Below are 19,179 nucleotides of genomic sequence, written 5' to 3' on the forward strand. Positions count from 1 at the left end.
ACTCGCAGCAGCAGTGAGGGCGGGGTAGAGGCCACGGACGCAGTCAGGAGGAGCTGCGCGGCGTGGGGAGTGAAACGCAACCTAAAATCAGGTCAGGGGTCACTCTTAGCACCGTGCAGTGGCCACCATTGAGAAGGGGAGGTGGAGGGAGGAGCATCTGGGAGGCGGGAGCGGTGGGCGAATGTGGGCATGAGGGGAACAGGGCTGCAGGGAATGCAGCAGCGGGAAAAGGGAACGGAGAGAGCGGTGAAGAAAGCCGAAAATGGCAGAAAACAAAAGAAAAAAAAGAAAAAAGGCTCACAGCAAAGGGGAAAGGAGTCTGACAACGGAAATACAGAGCAAAAAAGGCACAAAAAGAAAGACAATTACAGGGCAGACACACAATACTTACGGCAACCACTAGACACCAGGGATGAGGCACAGGCGGGGGCCTGTGGGTGGTGGAGTGCCTTGAACTCGCAGCAGCAGTGAGGGCGGGGTAGATGGCACGGACGCAGTCAGGAGGAGGTGCGTGGTGTGGGGCGCGAAACCCGACTTAAAATCAGAACATTCCACAATTGCTGTGCTTCTTGGATTGCAAATCACAGTGTATATTCACATAAAGGTGAGTAAAAGACTATTTCTATGAAAAGAAGCTCATTTTACACTGATGTGTTCATGGAGCGTAAATCACAGTGTATATTCACTTACAAGTGAGTAAAAGACTATTTCTATGAAAAGAAGCTCATTTCATTTGGATGTGTAAAACATTCCGCCTTGAAAATTCCCCAAGCCTGCCTTGCAATAGCGGTTAGAACACGTCTTGGATGTATTTTTTTTAAACAAAGATTGGAGAAAATAATGGCTATTTATCTTTATCAAACTTGTATGTTTTGTACTGTGAGTCCTAAGTCATATTCTAGCAGAAGGCTAGTGATTCCATTGGTGCACAGGAATATCCTATTGCCACTGGTCCATGAAAGCCCCTTGGAAAGACACTTGGACATTGAAAAAACCCAGGGTAGGTTAGAACCTCTGACCTACTTGCCAAGGATGCGGAGGTACTCAGCGAGGTTCCTTGGAGCCTGTTCCACTTACCAAGTGAGTGGCAAGTCAGCAGGAAGGACTAAAAGACTCTGCTAGTATCTCTACCAGTTGTGAGTATTCCATTTGAGTGGATGAAAAGAGATGCAGTAGGCTCTTTCGACTCCCCCTCACTATCAGGCAACAAGTATATCATAGTAGTGATGGACCATGCCAGCAGGTATCTTGGCACAGGATATCTGAGGAGGGAGACTGCAAAGGTGGTACCAAAAGCTCTTTTGGGGATCTTTTCTAAAATCAGACTTCCACAAACAATAGTCTCTGGCCAGGGGGCCAGCATTATCTCCTCATACATGAGAGGCATTTGAGAGCAAGCCGGTGTGACCTATCACATCTCCACAGACTTGTTAGAGCATTCAACAATACACTGATGAACATGATGGTGACTCTGCCAGAGAAACTAAGGAGGAAGTAGTATCACCTTCTGCACTGTCTTCTACTTCTCTGATCTTCTACTAAGGTTTTCCTCTGAATGGTGTGGGATTCAGCCCCTTTGAACTTCTATATGGACAGGGACAGCTAATTTAGTCAGAGATGGAGCAACCTTGGTGTCTCCACAGGAGAAGGGGGATGAACTGTGTGATTGTTTTTATGAACCTGATGGTGCAATCCATAAGTCAGGTGAAGGAAAACCTTCAGGTAGGCCAAGAGGTTATGAAGGACTGGTATCACCAGAAAGCTAATGCACGAAAGTGGATTATTATGTAGGATTCTGGTTAGGCTTCACTATGTAATACTTTCAGAATACCCCAAAGATGGTCCTTGGAGTCACAATAATAAATCCTTAGCTCAGTCTTGGTAGTGTGGCAAAGCGTAATCAGGCTTTACTAGAGGAACATGTGTTAAGCATTTTAGAGTACCAATATAATCAATAAATAATTGACATGACTCAAAAGTAATCTGACACAAATTAAAATAGAGCACATTCTTATATTAATTTATATACCAAAACAAAGTAAATCAGATACATATAACTTAAGTTGTGGAATTTCAAAGGAAGCATAAATCAGTGCATTACAAACTGCAAAACGTTATCTTTGCGGACAATGGAGAATGCAAGTAATGGAACTAATTTTACCTGGCTCGTTGAGCCTGTGTACAAAAGTGTCCTGGCTGACCTTGGTGCTAGACACAAGAGCCGTTGTTGCTGAAAAATGGCACTTGTGACACTCGATCACTTGCAGGTTGAGTTGTGGGAAGCTTATTGGGGGTTAAGCTTATGTGGGCCACCGGAACAGGAGTCACCAGGCAGAACAACCATACATAGCCTAGGTTTCCAACCTCTCCATTTCCACACGAGCCAACCACATCAAGTGCATAGTACTTAAATGTTTGTACATGCTGGAGGTTCAGCAAGAGTACTTGAGCTCACTTCACCAGGAAAAATGTTTGTGCTTTTTTATACAGGCTGCATGTAACTTTCCTTGCATTATCTTTTTTCAACTTCTGTAATCGTGAGGATATGCAACACAGTACTCTCTTTTCTTTTTGGTGACACATCCTCTTCTTCATCCAAAAGGATATGATCTTCAACCTCCTGGTCCTGCTGTGAAGCTGCCATGATGTGTGAAAAAGGAAAGCAAGCTAGAAATGCAGAAGCAGTAACTGTGTCTGAGCTAGACAAGTGTAAAATCACACAGCCACACCCTGAATTAGTTGGAATAGGTGGGACCTGTCACAACTTCTAGAAAAGCATTTAAATGTTGTTAAAAATGTATTTAAGTATAAAAACATTAGTTTAAAGGGCATTGTAGTGAACCCCTGTATACAATACAAACATAAAAAAGAGTAAACAAGTGCTTTAGGCGATTTAAAAAAATACTGGATTCACACACCCAACGTGAATCCAAAAATACGTGCACACACGCTGCGCGATGCCATAACGACTTTCAAAGAAGTGTTTAAAACTTTTTAAAGCAATTGACAGTAGTATGAAATTTAAAGAAAAATGTTATTAATGCACCAATCTAAAACGGCGTTTTCTAAATTTACAATTCACGGTAGAGTTGCGTACTATGTGCAAAGTTTTGCATATGGTGCGCAAATCCTAATTTGTGTTTGAAAAAATAGTAAGAATTTAGGAACAAAACATACTAATTCAATGAAAAAATTAAACATTATAGGGTTGTTATAGATAGCTAATCAACTTGAAAAAAAACATAGAAATTCACAGAAGACAGGCAAAGGTTACAGAGGCGTTATAGTTAGGTGATGGACTATAAAAACATACTGATGCACTAAAAAAACAAAGGTTACAGGTAAGTTATAATTAGGAATACATTTCAGACAGACAAAGCAAGTGAAATTCATAGATACGGAGAAATACAAAGCAGTGCAAGTTGCTGCGTTGCCTTATTCTGCGCCAGAGAGGTGGTCCATGGAAGTTACAGTGGGATTTCCCAGGCAACAACCATGGTTATTGAGGCTGCTCCAGAATTACATAGTCACGTAAAACTGGGGCAGTGCCAAAACCTTATGCCTCCCCAGAGGAGAAATATTGGTATTTTGCCTAATTTTTTCTCTTTCCATGTGTGCTGCAATCTGCACCACCCATCTAAAGAGGAAAATGCCTCTTGCAAATGTTTTTGTGCAGGAAGGTGCCCATTCATGCACAAAATCGTGCAACACGGGCACCCATGCTTGGTGCATGGGTGCATGTGTTGGTGCTAGGCAGTAAATTGTGCACAGTGCAGGGGGAAAGGAAACAAATGCAAAGTGTCACGTGCCAAACATGGACGACAATTCACCAAAATGCCCAGGGGTAGCGGAAGTGATATCACATGACTTTTGACCCCAGGACATCACAGGAATGGACATCATTTGACCTTTGTCCTGAAGTTATCCTAGGAAGTGATTTCACCAGAGTTCACGACCACGAAATAAGTGCGGGGTCCATTTTTTGAAAAAATAAAGAAGTATAAATTTCCCAAGCAAGCCTATCGACTGCTCTGGCATTCATCATTATTACTCTGCATCATCATGCTAGAGAGCTGTACAACCATCATACTGTGATGTATTTTTTTGCTGGAGGAAATGACTGCTTTTCTTGCCCTGTCTACCTCTTTTATCTCTCCCCTTCTCTGATTTAAAATCTCTCTCTCCCTTATCATATATATATATATATTACATTTATCTCTGCAGTTCTTCACATCTCTCTTGTCCTCTAATATCACCACTCTCTTCAGCCCGGCTCATTCTCTTCACTGTCACCTTTTCTCCTGTTTCTCCATATTGTCATCGGCCTCTTCAACCTTTTCTATATAATTTGACTCTTTTTCCCATCTCCCTCTTGCATCTATCCTTTTTTTACCTGTCTCCACTATTAGCCATCTGTTTCCCACCTGTCGATCTATTTATCATCTCTGACATGTCTCCTTTGCTCTCAGTTACATTTCTCGCCTCTCTTTCTTTTTACTCTCTCCTCTGTCTGTATCTCCTCTTTATACTTCATCTGTCCTTTCTTGACACTTCCCTTTCTCAGCTGTTTTTGAAGGTCGAGCGTTAGAATTCGGCCTGCTGTATACTTTTAGTATACTATAGAGTGAGTTTCAGCGTTTCCATTTGTTAGTTGCAGTGTCCTTCAAAATTCCTTGCTTGCTAGTGGTCAGTTCTGCCTCTTTGTCCTGCCTTTTTTCACTTTGGCAGCAGTACAAAGTACAGTGTATTATCTCTTCTGTAAGGGACTTTTCTTTGGCATTTGCCTGTTTCACCTCAACAGTGTGGATGCTTGTTCAGTTACTCCTCCCCACCAGGTCCCTCTGTAAACATAAACCAACAGCAGAGGTGGACTTTTCCAGGGCCAGCTCACCCTTGCTCTCTTCCTTTTGTTATTTTCAGTCTGTGTGGCAATAAAAGTCCAGTCAGTAATTTACAACGCTATGCTCTCTAACTAGAGCAAACACGAGACTATTGCATCATGCCAGGGACATTCATACATTTCACTGAGGCATTTGCATTTTCAGAGAAACTGGGCTCGCATTTGCTCGAGTTAGAGCTATTAGCTTTTCTTCTGACAGCATTCTGCCTGTATGCCCGGCAGTAAGCAAGCAAGGGTTTTTAGAAAGCAGGGACTTTAGTTGGCTCCATTCAGCTGAAGCTTCTCTCCTACATAGAGGTCTGTGTGAAGGTGAGAGCAGCCCACACAGTACAGCTGTGCAAAAACCCTCCTGGCATCCATTGCCACAGCTGCACTCAGCTTAATGCATGGGTTGCATTTACAGAGATTTTAGCTTAAAAACACACAGTTCTTTGCACCAAGCCCCCAGGTATGAATTTGAACCCCGCCCAAAGGATTTGCCACACACATAACCTTTCAGTTCACCTAGGAGCCAAAATATGCATTTTTCATTTCTAGAAGCTTTGGCCCCTTCCAGTGCCAATGGCCTTGATATTAATGCTGCTGCAGGGCTATTTTCTATGGAAACACACCTTTGTCATGCTGAATAATCCACTGTGAGGGCATTAAACACTTGGACGCCATACAGAGAAATGATTCCTTTGAACTCTACGCTGTAAAGTGCTCACCCTTCAATAATGGAAAAATGTTGACTGTAGGAAGTGAAAATAAGTAAAGGCAAAATTCAAAGGGGAACGGCGCGACTCTGATCTTGCCAATAAACAGAATAACAAGTTGGTAGGACTGCTAACATTTTGAGAAATGTTGAGGCTGGTTACACCACAGCATTTCACGGGAATTTCAAATAATATAGTGACATAGTTGTAAAGTAAAGAAGGGAATGCTTTGCATGCAGGTTAGCGTTGTTGTCCTCGGGTAAGGGCGAGGCTTGGATGTTGGCCATGTGTTTGGATAATTGTCTTTAGAGATTTTGGAGATTTCTTTACCTTCCATATCCAAAGTACAGACGTGCAAAATTGTGTGATGTTCTTTTCACAAAATTCTATGAAACTTGTAAAATTACAATTTCAGAGCGTAATGTAGTTCGCTGTATCTTCCATGCAGTATCTTGCATGACTTTTCAAGTGCACCCTGAGCTGGACTGAAAATCAAAACCTACTTTGGCAAAAATACTGAAACCTTCCAGCTCTCTTCGTCTCCTTGTGCAGTCTCTTTCCATCCATAGATTCTCTTTCTACTCTCCTCTCTATTCTCCCTTGAACCATTTCTCTGTCTCCTCCTCCCCCAACCTACCCCTTCCGTTGTTTACAAAACCTACAAGTAGTTTGAAATAGAACAGTTTGCATTGTTTTTAGTGCACCATGTACAACTCATGATGCTCCTATCCAGCAACTGCACTGGTTGCCAATGGAGCGTCGTATTGAAGTCCTGTTGCATGGTATATAAGGCAATTACAGGTGTGTTCCCTGCCCGATTAAGAAGATAGTGTCCTGCAGATACTCTCCTCACGATCCCCTAGTTCTGTTAGTCAAGGATTGGCAACTGTTGCATTTTTTTAGGGTTGCACACGCAGGCAATCTAGTCTGCTGTAATCTCTGTGGGCTTTTGACCACTCCCACTGCATGCCCATCAGTTCCGTTGGCTTGTGGGCTTGCCTTTTAAAAATCGCTTGATTTCATTTGTGAAAGCCATTTATACATCATGCCTTTTCCAGGGTTTATCCCTCCTCGAGAGCACTGGCCACCTACTGAAAACATACAAGGCTCCATGTTTTTGGCATGGCTTCTGGACTACTTTTTTCTTTTTATTTCCTACCCAGTGTGATTTCGCTGGGCAGTAGTTGAGTGCTTTGCATGACATCAACCCTGTTACATTAATAATTGCTGATATGTTTGAATACGAGCAAACTTCTGTTTCCTTTTTTGTGCTCCTTCACGCTCATGGCGTGGCGCTTTAAATCGGCTTGGTTATGTAAAACTGTATTACTTTTCAATTTCAATTTATGTGGCAATAAAAGTCCAGTTTGGACTTTCCAATGCTAATAGCTCTAAGTCGAGCAAATGCCAGACCTATTGCATTGCAAATGCTTGTTATCCTTTTTTACTGTACAAGTTGCAGATAATCTTAGGGGCACCTCACAAAGGAGCCACCAGGTTATTTTTACTGAACGTGCTTTACACGGTTAAGGCAACAGAAAGTAAACAAGTTTCCCGGAGCAATGTTTAATTTCTGTTCCTTGCACCGCCTTCACTACCTTTGAGGTTAGGGGCGCAGAGGCAGTGCCAGAGGTCGCTAGGGGCAAGCTAGCGGTCGCAGCTGTGACCTCTGGCGGCCCCTCGATGACATCCATGGTGCCGACTTCTCCAAAAATCTAATTCCGAAAAGGAGCAGTGCATCTTCTTTCGGCTGACCTAATAAATTAACAACTAAGCTGCAAAGTACTCCTGCCCATATGTGGACAGAGGATGCCAATCTAACAATTTACATGTGGGACTTTCTAAAGCCAAAAGTGGATTTAATTTAGATTCCTCCCTCCCCACATCTATACAAGTAGTATGGGAAAATATAATCCCCAATTGTTGGGGCACCTTTGGCTCTGGGAAGATGCAGCCCGCTTGTTTTAAGAAGCGCCCAGTAGCAGGACTGTTTCAATTACCAGAGCACTAATCTTGAAAATGGGACTGGCACAACAGGAAGTCAAACTTTAATAAACCATCAAAACACTTCACACTTTTATCCCTCTCCCAGAAGTGCTCTGCAGCCACCCAATGTCACCTTCAATGTTCACACATCTGACTAATACATCCATTACCTAAAACTGTATGACCTCACCTTCATCCTTCTGCGGTTGATAAAATGGTTACCATTGACTTGTGTAACAATAAACACCTGTTATTTAGCACCAAGATCCCAAAGGGTGAAGGTGCACTTTACAAACTCAAGTTTAGGCTGTGGTGTGCTACATTTAGTTCTCAGCTGCTCACCCTAAGCCATCTCCCTGAGTAAGGCATGAGTAGCTCTGCTTTACTTCCCTGAGTATCGAATGCTAAAAGGGGGACCTTGGTGCTACCACTTGGGTTCACTAGTTTGAACAGCCACAGGACCGCAGAGTAAAAAGGTCTCAGTTTGCACCCTAGCAGCCCAGCTCTCCCTGCCATTGATGAAATGTATTCCCATGTTGAACGGTGGAGTTCCCAGCTGCTGTATATTATGATTCTTATAGCTTTTATTAAGATTAATGTATTATCTAAGCATTTTATTAGCTATCCTATAATGTTGACTATTTCATTTTTAATAGCTCAGGGTGTATTTCGTTTGGTTAATATAAGCCTCCAACCTCCTGTGAAACAGGAAGGGTTGACATGGCCATACAAGAAAGAGGGTTTAGCAGTCCCTATTTATGGATTATTAAGGGAGTAGGGAGGATGTGTACCGCCTGGTAGATGGTAAATGGTATCACATTCCCATGTTCTTAGGCTTACCTTGACACATCTTTTATTCCATAGTATGTCATCCATCTGACTTTAGTCTGTTGCATACATGTTTCCCCTATGCTCATTGCATATCACCCCTGCTGCTATGTATAGGTCCACATTACACTGAACTACTGTATGCAATGTGTATGCTATCTCATGCATTTGAAGCACATAAGGCTTTTATTGCTCAATCTTTTGGAGGGGTGTAATTATTGGTGTCAATGAAAAAACAATAAGCTAAGGGACAGAGAGAAGAGAGACAGAGAGAAAATATGTATAGAACAGAGTCAGAGAAGTAGTAATTGATTGATGAAATGGTGAATTTGATATGCAAGGTGTGAAGTATTCATTATCTACAGTCAATCTATTTTCCTTGTTACAGCTCAATCTGATCTCTGTCCCCTCCTGACTTCTGCTGAACTCAACAAGTGCGATGAGGTTGTAATAGGCTGCCAGAGTGACTTTGAGTGTCTCACAGATGAGAGGTGCTGCTTCAGCATGTGTGAAGACAAATGTGTAAAAGGTATTCTATCAGCATTACATCATTCATCCAATCAGTTGATTAATTCTCCATACTTATGTGGAATTTGTCAGTGAAAAGCTTTATAGGGGCTAAAGCAGTAGTGCTGGAAATGCAGCAGTAACTAGATGAATTTATGTGTTCATCGGATATCAGATGACATGACAAGGCAAGTGGAAATCCTGGCATGGAATCACCATTCCATGTTGTAAGGCTCAGGTGGGTGCAGAGTGGGATAGGTTGAGATGGGATAAGAATTGGATAAAGTCAGCCTGCAATTGGATCAGAATGAGACAGGGTGAACCTAGGTTTTATTGGCGTGAGGGTGACATGGGATCAGAATGTGAGTAGGTGGGATTAGAGATGGGTGGAGTGAGGCTGACGTGGGATCTGGGTGACATAGGATGCAGCCAGGTGTGATCAGAGTTGCTGCAGAAGAGGGCTGCACATATGGATGCATGAACTGGAGACGAGTGACTCAAGCCTGGGGAGGACTCTGAGCTACATAAAGCCTGCTATGTTATGTTTCTGATCCTTGTTTAGTCCTATCGGCCACTGATAAGGCCTCCTAGTACTTGTGGGTGTCTGAGTATGTGTTGACGCTCTGTACATGGAAGGTATAGTAGGTGTGGTGGTCTGGTTCTTACAAGGGAGCTGGTGCTTGCATGCTGGTGAGTAGAATAAGGATTGGTAAGGTGTTAGGGCCAGGAAGATGTAGGTTGGTAGGTGAAAGGAGGAATATGATTGAAGTTAGGTGTTATTTTCATGTGTCTTTTATAGAGTTGGTGACTTTGGGATTAGGAGTCTGAGAGCACAGAGTAAAACACAGACATACTCTCCCGCCATCCATTGATTTTTCACAAGTATAAAACCAGTAATGCTATTAATCTCCCTCCAAGCTAGCTGCAGTCATCAATAAATCACAGTGAGCGTCTCAAGGCACTGAAAAAGCAGAAAGAAGACAGATGCAAGAGTGATGCAGCAGAATATGGAGCACTTCACCTGGAACCTGGTTAATGAGGTCGCCCTGTGTCCTCCATTAAGTAGATCCTGGGAGGAGTGAGGGGCCCTGGGAGGTGGTCGGTGGGTCTAGGTTGGAGGCAGAAAAATAACAGATGGCAAGGAGAAATCAGTGAAAATGAGGGAAAAGAAATGCAAAGGCACACAAAAAAACTGAGAAAAAAACGAAGGAGAAAGCAGTGAAAATTAGGGAAAGCAAGGAGAAATCACACAAAAAAGGGAAAAAGCAAGGAGAAAGCAGTGAAAATGAGGGAAAAACAAGGAGAAGGCACTTAAAAAAAGGGGAAAATGCAAGGAGAACGTATGCAAAAAATGGGGAAAAGCAAAGATAAAACCGTCAAAACTAGGGAAAAGAAATGAGAAGGAACACAAAACCTAGGTGAAAAGCAAGGAGAAAGCAGTGAGTACAAGGGAAAGGCAAGCAGAAGACACTCAAAAAATGGGGAAAAAAGCAAGGAGAAGACAGAAGCATGAGTGATGCAGCAGAAAGGGGAGAGCTAGGCCTAGGCCTCTGGGTCATGGAAGCCTCTATCATCACTGCTGCCTCAACCAGAAGAATAGTAGCAGGAATAATAGGACTTTGAATAATGATTACACCTAGTAACCAGGTCATGGCCATCTCACGCCAACTCTGAATGAAATGAGGAAGCACCCAATCTCATATATGAGGCAGACACTGTAACCAAACAATAAAAATATAACCAGTGTGATGTTTAATACCAAAATATGGATTTCACAAGTCACCTGAGCTCCAAAATAATCATGTATTTTCAGCATGTGTGCCGTTAATATACGAGGAGACCTATAACCTTTTTTTTTTTTTTTTAATATTTTTATTAACAATTTGCTGTTATACAAATACAGAATGATTTTGTATGGTAGTTGAGGTTTCCCATGCAACTCAGGCTGTTACATACGTTTGGTCAAATATCACATACTTTCTTTTACCTTTACATCAATTTGAATTGCTTATGGTCTAATTCTGAAGCCTTGCCTGTGCACCACATGAGAGCTATGCCATTGATCTGATTGTTGTACATCTAAAACAGTCTTTAACTGAAATTAAACAGGCTAATGGTGCAATGGAACTTGTATGGGCAGGTGGTACCATTGTCTGAAGTCAACCTCTTTTCCGTTACCCTGGAGCAGGGTTGGCACTTTTCATGTTATCCATCCCTATTTTAATCCCAAAACGGTAATTCCCTCAAATAATGCCCGTTCCCTCTAACCCCACTCGGTCATTTCTGTGCCCTTGGCTGTGCATTCCATGTTTGTCTTCGTTTCCCTTCTAGTGTCTTCTAGGTTCCATACCCTGGATTTATCCTTCCCTACCCCAGGAGTTGTGTCACAGCCAACCTCTATCTTGGTCCTTTAGTTTTTATTTTTATGTCAGTCCCTCTGTGGTTGTGTCCGTACGCCTCAGCATCCCTTCCCACTTTGTCAGTATCTCCTCCCATTGTGGAGCGATGGGGGTCTGGCGGAGTCCACGCTCCTCCTCTCTCTTCAGTATCTGCAGTTCTGCTCTAGCCCACTTCTCTACTTCCCATCTCCATTCTGTCGGTGACGGGCATCTGGGGGATTTCCACCACAAGGTGATCAGTCTCCGGTATAAAACCAGAGCAAGGTTCAGAAAATGACTCCTCACCTTCCCACGTGGGAGTCCGGGTCCAAGACCCACTAGGCACACATTGGGAGGTAGGGTCAAATCCCTTTCAAGCAGTCTAGAGAGGTCCGCCAACACACTGCCCCAGCCCTGACACAGGTCTGGGCAGCTCCACACCATGTGGTCGAAGTCTGCGTTCACGTCACTGCACCTGGGGCATGCCCTGGGGACCCCGCGTACATTAAGGATAAGCGGTGTGGGGTGAGGTACGTCCTGTGCGTGTAATTATATTGAGTATATCTCAGTCTCGTGTTTCTCGACACTTCCTTTGGGTACGCTAGCACTCTACTCCACTCTGAGTCTGTTATTTCATTTTCCAAGGATCTCTCCCACCCCTCCCGTAAGGATTGCATTGGGTCAAGGGCTCCTTCCTATTGGGCTCCATACAGTCTTGTGATGCGGTGTGCATCATCCCCCAATGTTAGGAGGAGGTGTAATATCTGATGGGTGGCAGGCTCTGCATTCACTGTTTCCCAGAGTTCCCATAGATTATGTGTTAACTTTTGGTACAGAAGGAATTGTCCCAGATGGAGTCCCCTATCATTCACTAGATCAGTGAAGGACCTCAACACCTCATCCCGGAATAAGTCACCTACCGTCTCTACTCCTGCCCTTTTCCAAATCCCGAGCCCTGTACCCACCAAGCCATCCTCCCCTAGATCTAGTATTAGGGCGGTCAGTGGCAAGGCCGGAGAATAAGGGGATCCCACCCCCACTCGTCTTGCACACCTCTTCCAGCAAAGAATGGCTACTTTCATCATCATTTCATTTGGCGTGCACCTTCTTATTAATCAATTGCTCTATGACTCGGTCCGTACCTCTATCTCCCACTGTAATCCATCTGTCCAGGTATCCCTTTCCAACTAACCAACTGGTGACCCATTGCGGTTGGCATGACAGGTAGTAGGCCTCAAAATCTGTAACCCCCAGGCCTCCTGCTAAAGTTGGTCTACACAGGGTCGGGAGTGCTGTACGTCTGCGGTCATCATCCCAGATAAGCTCCCTAATAGAGTATTTAACTCTCAAAACCACGCTGAAGGAATCGATAATGGTAGGTTAGCAAAATAATAGAGGAGGCGGAGGAGCATGATCATTTTAGATAAATAAATTCTGGCCATGATGGATAGTTTTAATGTGCGCCAGAAACAATGGCCCGTATTTATACTCCGTTTGCGCCGAATTAGCGTGGTTTTTTTCGACGCAAATTCGGCGCAAAACTAACGCCATATTTATACTTTGGCGTTAGACGCGTCTAGCGCCAAAGTATGGGCAAATAGCGTCATTTTTTTGCGTGAACGCCTTAGTTGCGTTAATGAGATGCAAGGAAGGCGTTCCCGTCTAAAAAAATGACGGCGACGCAAATGCGTCGTATTTATACTCCCGGGCAAAAATCACGCCCGGGAGTGGTCGGGTCAAAAAACCCCGCATTTGCGCCACTTTTTAACGCCTGGGTCAGGGTAGGCGTTAAGGGGCCTGTGGGCTCAAAATGAGCCCACAGGTGCCCTCCCATGCCCCCAGGGACCCCCCCTGCCACCCTTGCCCATCCCAGGAGGACACCCAAGGATGGAGGGACCCATCCCAGGGACATTCAGGTAAGTTCAGGTAAGTATAATTTGTTATTTTTTTTATTTTATTTTTGGTGTCATAGGGGGGCCTTATTTGTGCCCCCCTACATGCCACTATGCCCAATGACCATGCCCAGGGGACATAAGTCCCCTGGGCATGGCCATTGGGCAAGGGGGCATGACTCCTGTCTTTACTAAGACAGGAGTCATTTAAATGGCGTCTGGGCGTCGAAAAAAATGGCGCAAATCGGGTTGAGGCGATTTTTTTGCCTCAACCTAACTTGCCCCATTTTAAGACGCCCTAACGCCATTTTCCCCCTACGCCGGCGCTGCCTGGTCTACGTGGTTTTTTTCCACACACACCAGGCAGCACCGGTCTGCTAGCGCCGGCTAACGCCATTCCATAAATACGGCGCCCGCATGGTGCTTCAGAATGTCGTTAGACGGCGCTAAATTTTTTTACGCTAAACTGCGTTAGCGCAGTTTAGCGTCAAAAAGTATAAATATGGGCCAATGTTTCCATCTCTCCGATCCCCAGTCTCATGGTATACCTGTATACGCAAATACTTAAAAGTGCATGGAGCCCAAACTATGTCCCCAGGGCAGGAGGAGGGTTGCCCATAAGTTTGTGTTAGGGGAAAAATGAATGCCTTGCTTCTGTTGAGGCATAGACCTGAGAGTGCACCGTAATAGTCCAGCGTCTGCAAGGCCCAAGGTAGGCCCGACTCTCCATCATTGAGGTATATCAGTATATCATCAGCATATAGTGAAATTATATGTTCTGATTGACCCCATTTTACTACCTTGCCAATGCCCTTGCTTCGCATTTCAACCGCCAGTGGTTCTATGGCCAGAGCAAATAGAAGCGGCGATAGCGGGCACCCCTGTCGCGTCCCACGGTACATAGGGTAAGTATCCGATATCATTCTGCCCGTCCTCACCCTCGCCAACGGGGACATATACAGTAAGTCCACCCATTTTATCCAGCCTTCTCCCATTCCCATCTGCTGCATCACTGTTCTCAAATAGTCACATCTAACCGAATCAAAAGCTTTCTCAAAATCTACTGCAAGCAGCACTCCTGCCCTGGGCCTCTCTTCTTCGGGCATGTGCAAGATGGCGAACAAACGCCTCAAGTTCAAAGAGGTGCTGCGGTTTGTGACAAAGCCATTTTGATCGGTATGCACTAACCCGGTGATGTGGCATAGGAGTCTATTGGCTAAGGCTTTACTGAGGATTTTAAAATCGTTATTCAACATCGACAGAGGTCCGAAGTCCGTTACTGAGGCCTCTCTCTACTTCGTTTTGGGCAGAGGAACCACCAGTGCCGCCCTAAGTGAGTCCGGTAGCATTCCGCCTTGCAATGCCTCCGTGTACATCTCCACCAACTGGGGGGCTAACAGTGCAGTATATTTTTTGTAAAAGTCCATGGGAAGTCCATCCATCCCTGGGGTCTTACTGGAGGCCAGCTGTGCAATAGCCTTCTGTACCTCGTCTACAGTCAGCGGGCCTCCTAAACTATCCTGTTCCTTGGGTGCTAGCGTGGTCAGAGGGAGTGGACGCAAAAAATTGTCGAGGTCATCTGCTCTAAGCTCTCCCGGAGCCCCGCAGAGATGGGAGTAGTACCCTTTGAAGGCGTCATTTATGGGTCCCGGCTTACACTGATGTTTCCCCCCTTTATCATAGACACTTGTAATGGGTCCACTGTCCCCTTCGGCCCTCAATCACCACGCCAGCATTCTACCTGAGCGGCCGTCCTCAGCCTGGATTGATGCCAGATATTACCGAAAGGTTGTGACAGCGGAGCTGCTCTTCCACCTGGGCATATGACTTCCGTGCCTGAACATATCTTTCCTGTACTGCATCCCCATTCTCCCTACCTCGTTCCCCTTCGTGTAATATCTCTCTAAACTATTCAGTTTGCGTTCTAGAGTGCGTCTCACTCCGACTGTCTGACCTAGGCAAAAACCTCTAGTTGTCACCTTGAGGGCCTCTCATTCCAAGAATCTTGAAGAGACTGATCCTTTATGTAATGACGCGCTTGAAACAGGATAGTTTTAAGCCTTTATTCCGTGTATAACAAACCCCACACACCATGAAACGTCCTTCTCTCCTCCCAGGTTCCAACTGTCCACTTCCCCGTGTTCCAATTGGAACCCTGCACAATACATTCTAATCCAACCCGTCACTACACACCTTCCCTCTGAACATACAAAAACATATATATTTTGAAACTATACAACACAGTAAATCCACTAGTGAAAAAGAAACATTTTGAAATAGAACATTGTATCACAATCACGTTCACTTTATATGGCGTAACAGATGTAAAACTAATGTACATAATCTCTCAATTTCAGTGGTGTTCTGATATTCCTTCCGAATCTTCCCCTTCTACCACCGGAATTAACATCCAAGAATTCATTCTCAATTCTAGCTCCATTCTCATTTCTTACTTCTCGACTTCCCACATCACCTCCAATACTATTCCCATCACGCTCATCATCCATCCAGTCATAATTCCTTCTGCCCTTATCACACACATTTTTACATTTAGCCAAGCGACTTAGATGCCACACCTTCCCATCACTCAATAGTGCCGAATTACAAAATAACTGAGTAACTTTCCAAGGTTCACTGAACTTGCTTTCATTCTTACGCACTTTACCATTCTTTTTAACTCTTACCCAGTCACCCACAATCACAGGAACTATTCTCGCATTCTGTTTCCGATCATAATTTAACTTGTACATTTTTTTTGCCTCTAATAATTTTTTTTTTACATTTTCCAAAGACCATTCAGAAAGTTTTCCTTCCCAAATCCATGCACACTCCTTGCTAACAGGTTCCCTGCCTCTCATGATAACAAACAGACTTTTACCAGTGCTACTATTGGGTGTTATCCTGTAAGCCCAAATCATTTTGTATACTTCCTTTTCCCAGTTCAAACCGCTACTAGCTGCCAATTGTAAAGTGCTTTTAATTACTCGGTTAAAACGCTCAACTAAACCATTGCCTTCTGGATGATATACCGAAGTTAATTTATGTAAAATTCCATTCCTTTTCAATAATTTTTTGAAAATGTCAGCAATAAATTGAGGGCCGTTATCAGAAATTACACATCTTGGTAGCCCCTCCTTAATAAACAACTTATCTAGAAACCTCACGACATCCTCACTCTGTATGTTATCAGTGATTTTCACCTCCGGCCATTTAGAAAAGTGATCCATGGCTACAATAATGAATTTCTTTTCAGCCTGCATGTTATCTACCGGTCCTATGATATCTATACCAATTTTGTCCCATGGCATATTAGGACATGGGATGGGAAACAACGGTGGGATGAAAGTCTTCTGTGTTTTGTCAGCATTCTCACACATGGAACATTCTCTTACTAATCTCTCCACCTCAACATCCAAACCTGGCCACCAGTACATATTCTTCACTCTCGCTTTGGTTTTAGAAATGCCTAAATGCCCTTCATGACACACTACCAAAAATTTTGTACGAAGTGACTTTGGTGGAACAAACCTACCGCACCTCAGGAGGATATTTTGCTCCTCACTCAGCTCATTGCGAACTTCCCAAAAGCTACGCTCTGTTTCACAGAGAATCTTTTTGTTCGGCCACCCAAAACGCACATACGTCAATATTTTCTGTAAATCTTTATCAGTTTCCATGCCCTTTTTCTATTCATCTATGTTGACTCCATCATGTCCCTCATCAAATAACAAAGCAACCTGTTCATCCTCGACAAACTCCTCATCCGAATCCTTCCTAGAATCAAAAGGTAATGGTAAACGACTTAGAAAATCTGCAACCCTATTCTTTGTACCTGGTATGTACTGTACCTCATAATTGAAATCCAATAGTTTCACCGACATTCTGGCTAATCTAGGAGAAGCGTTCTGTAACCCCTTACTGGTTAGAACTTTCGTCAAGGGCTTGTGATCCGTTCTTACAATCACTTTAAGTCCCCATATATATTGCCTGAAATGTACTAAAGCCCAAGAACACACCAACATCTCCTTTTCTATTACAGAATATTTAATCTCTGCATCCGATAATGATCTGGAAGCAAAACCAACAATCCATTCCTCATTTTCATCATTCTTTTGTGATAACACAGCCCCTAAACCTTTTGCGCTGGCATCAGTGGTGACAAATATTTTACTTAAAGGATCAAAACCCTTCAAGAAAGGAGCTTTACTAATTTCAACTTTTAGTTTGTCAAATTCCTCCTGACAATTTCTGGACCATACAAGTTTAACTCGAGTCTTCAATAGTTGTCTTATGGCAAATGTTTTTTCAGAAAAATTTTCTATGAATTTTGAAATAAACTCCACCAGACCAAAAAAGCTCGGACTTCGTCCTTATTGTGGGGAACAGGTGCCATCATGAATGCTTTCACCAATTCTTCCTTGGGTTTTATGCCGTCCTCACTGATTTCATGACCAGGATATTTAACACTCCTACTAGCAATTCTGCACTTTCCAAACTCCACAGTCAAACCTTTCTTTTCAAACACATCCAATACCAGAAGTAATGTCTCATCATGCTCATCCTTAGTCTTACCCATTATTAAAACATCGTCTTGAAAGAACATAACACCATTAATACCAAATAGTAAGTCACTCATGATTCTCTGGAACATTGCAGCGGCTGAAGCCAACCCGAATGGTACCCTCGTGAATTGATAGCAACCAAATGGCGTTATGAACGTTGTTAATTTCTTGCAATCCGAATTAAGCTTAATTTGGTGATAAGCTGATTTTAAATCAAGAGTAGAAAACCAACTCATACCCTTCGTGCATGCAAACATCTCATTTATCTTTGGTAGAGGGTACTGATCAATCATTATGCTTTCATTCAGACTTCTTAAGTCGATACACAATCTGATCTTACCATTCGTACGCTTAACTACAACCAGGGGAGAAATCCACTCTGCTGATTCCACTCGCTCTATTATGCCCTCATTCGTGAGTCTTTTAAGTTCACATAAAACTTCGTCTCTGACCGAGAAGGGCACATAACGAACTTTGTGAACCACTGGTTTGACTCCACTTTTCAACACAATTTTGTGTCTAAAATCGTTCAAACACCCCACTTTTCCTGAAAACACTTTAGGATATTTGTGAACAATTCCATCATAATCAACGCAACTAACAGTTGATAATACTGGCTCAGAGCTATTGGGGTTAAGGATTATCCCTAATTTCCCTTGGTCAACCCACCCCAAAACAGATGGTCCTTTTTCCGATATATACAATTTGCACATAGCTTTTTTTCCTTTAAATTCAAATTCCATATTTTTGTACCCTACAAAATTAATTCTCTCCCCAGTATAACTTTTTGCTTTCACCTCTGTTCTATCAAGTATGTCACCATATGTTACTTTGAATTTTTCTGACCAAATTTTTTGTTCAATTATTGAGAAAGGTGAACCCGAATCAACTGTTACATCGACATCTATACCACCCATTCTCAGCACGCATACAGGTTTTTTATTCCCTCCTTGTTCAATATCCAGCAAATCATATTCAATGCAAAAGACCCCATTCTCATCATCCTGATTCTCCTGACACACCAAATCATTCTCTTCTTCGATAAACGTAATATTTCCTTTTCTTGCACTTTTGCAAACTCTTGCGAAATGCCCAATTCGACCACATAATGAACATTTCTGATTTTTAGCAGGACACTTCTTGTTATCAGCAAAATGGTCAGTGCTTCCACATCTAAAACATTTTTTTATATTGTGTTTATCTCGCTGATCCTCCTGTTTGTAGCGTGTAATATTGTGTTGATCTCGCTGATCCTTCTGTTTGTAGCGTGTACTTTTCGTGTCGAATTTGCTAGTAGAATTTCCTTGGGTAACCAAAACTTGCTTTACCTCTTTCGTATCCTCTTCCATGGCTTTGACACATCTACCAGTAAGTTCCGCTTTTTTAACTAGCACTATAACTTCCCTCAACGGTGCTTCTCCATTTACCCAT

The 19,179-nt window shown here is 43.2% G+C and overlaps 1 protein-coding gene across 6 annotated transcripts in view; it reads left to right on the forward strand.

Annotated features, from left to right (window-relative positions):
* LOC138297205 (WAP four-disulfide core domain protein 8-like) overlaps nt 1–19,179 on the forward strand; it is a 340,016-nt gene that overhangs the window by 205,832 nt on the left and 115,005 nt on the right. For 5 of the 6 annotated variants that reach the window (XM_069236695.1, XM_069236692.1, XM_069236697.1 and 2 more), the window contains one exon: nt 8,798–8,938. The exons of the other annotated variant lie outside the window; for it this stretch is intronic. In XM_069236695.1, coding sequence (XP_069092796.1) covers nt 8,798–8,938 — 141 coding nt within the window. The remainder of the gene's footprint in view (nt 1–8,797; nt 8,939–19,179) is intronic. 6 annotated transcript variants of the gene reach the window in all.

The sequence above is a fragment of the Pleurodeles waltl genome, chromosome 5 (assembly GCF_031143425.1).
Source record: "Pleurodeles waltl isolate 20211129_DDA chromosome 5, aPleWal1.hap1.20221129, whole genome shotgun sequence".
NCBI classification, from domain to species: domain Eukaryota; kingdom Metazoa; phylum Chordata; class Amphibia; order Caudata; family Salamandridae; genus Pleurodeles; species Pleurodeles waltl.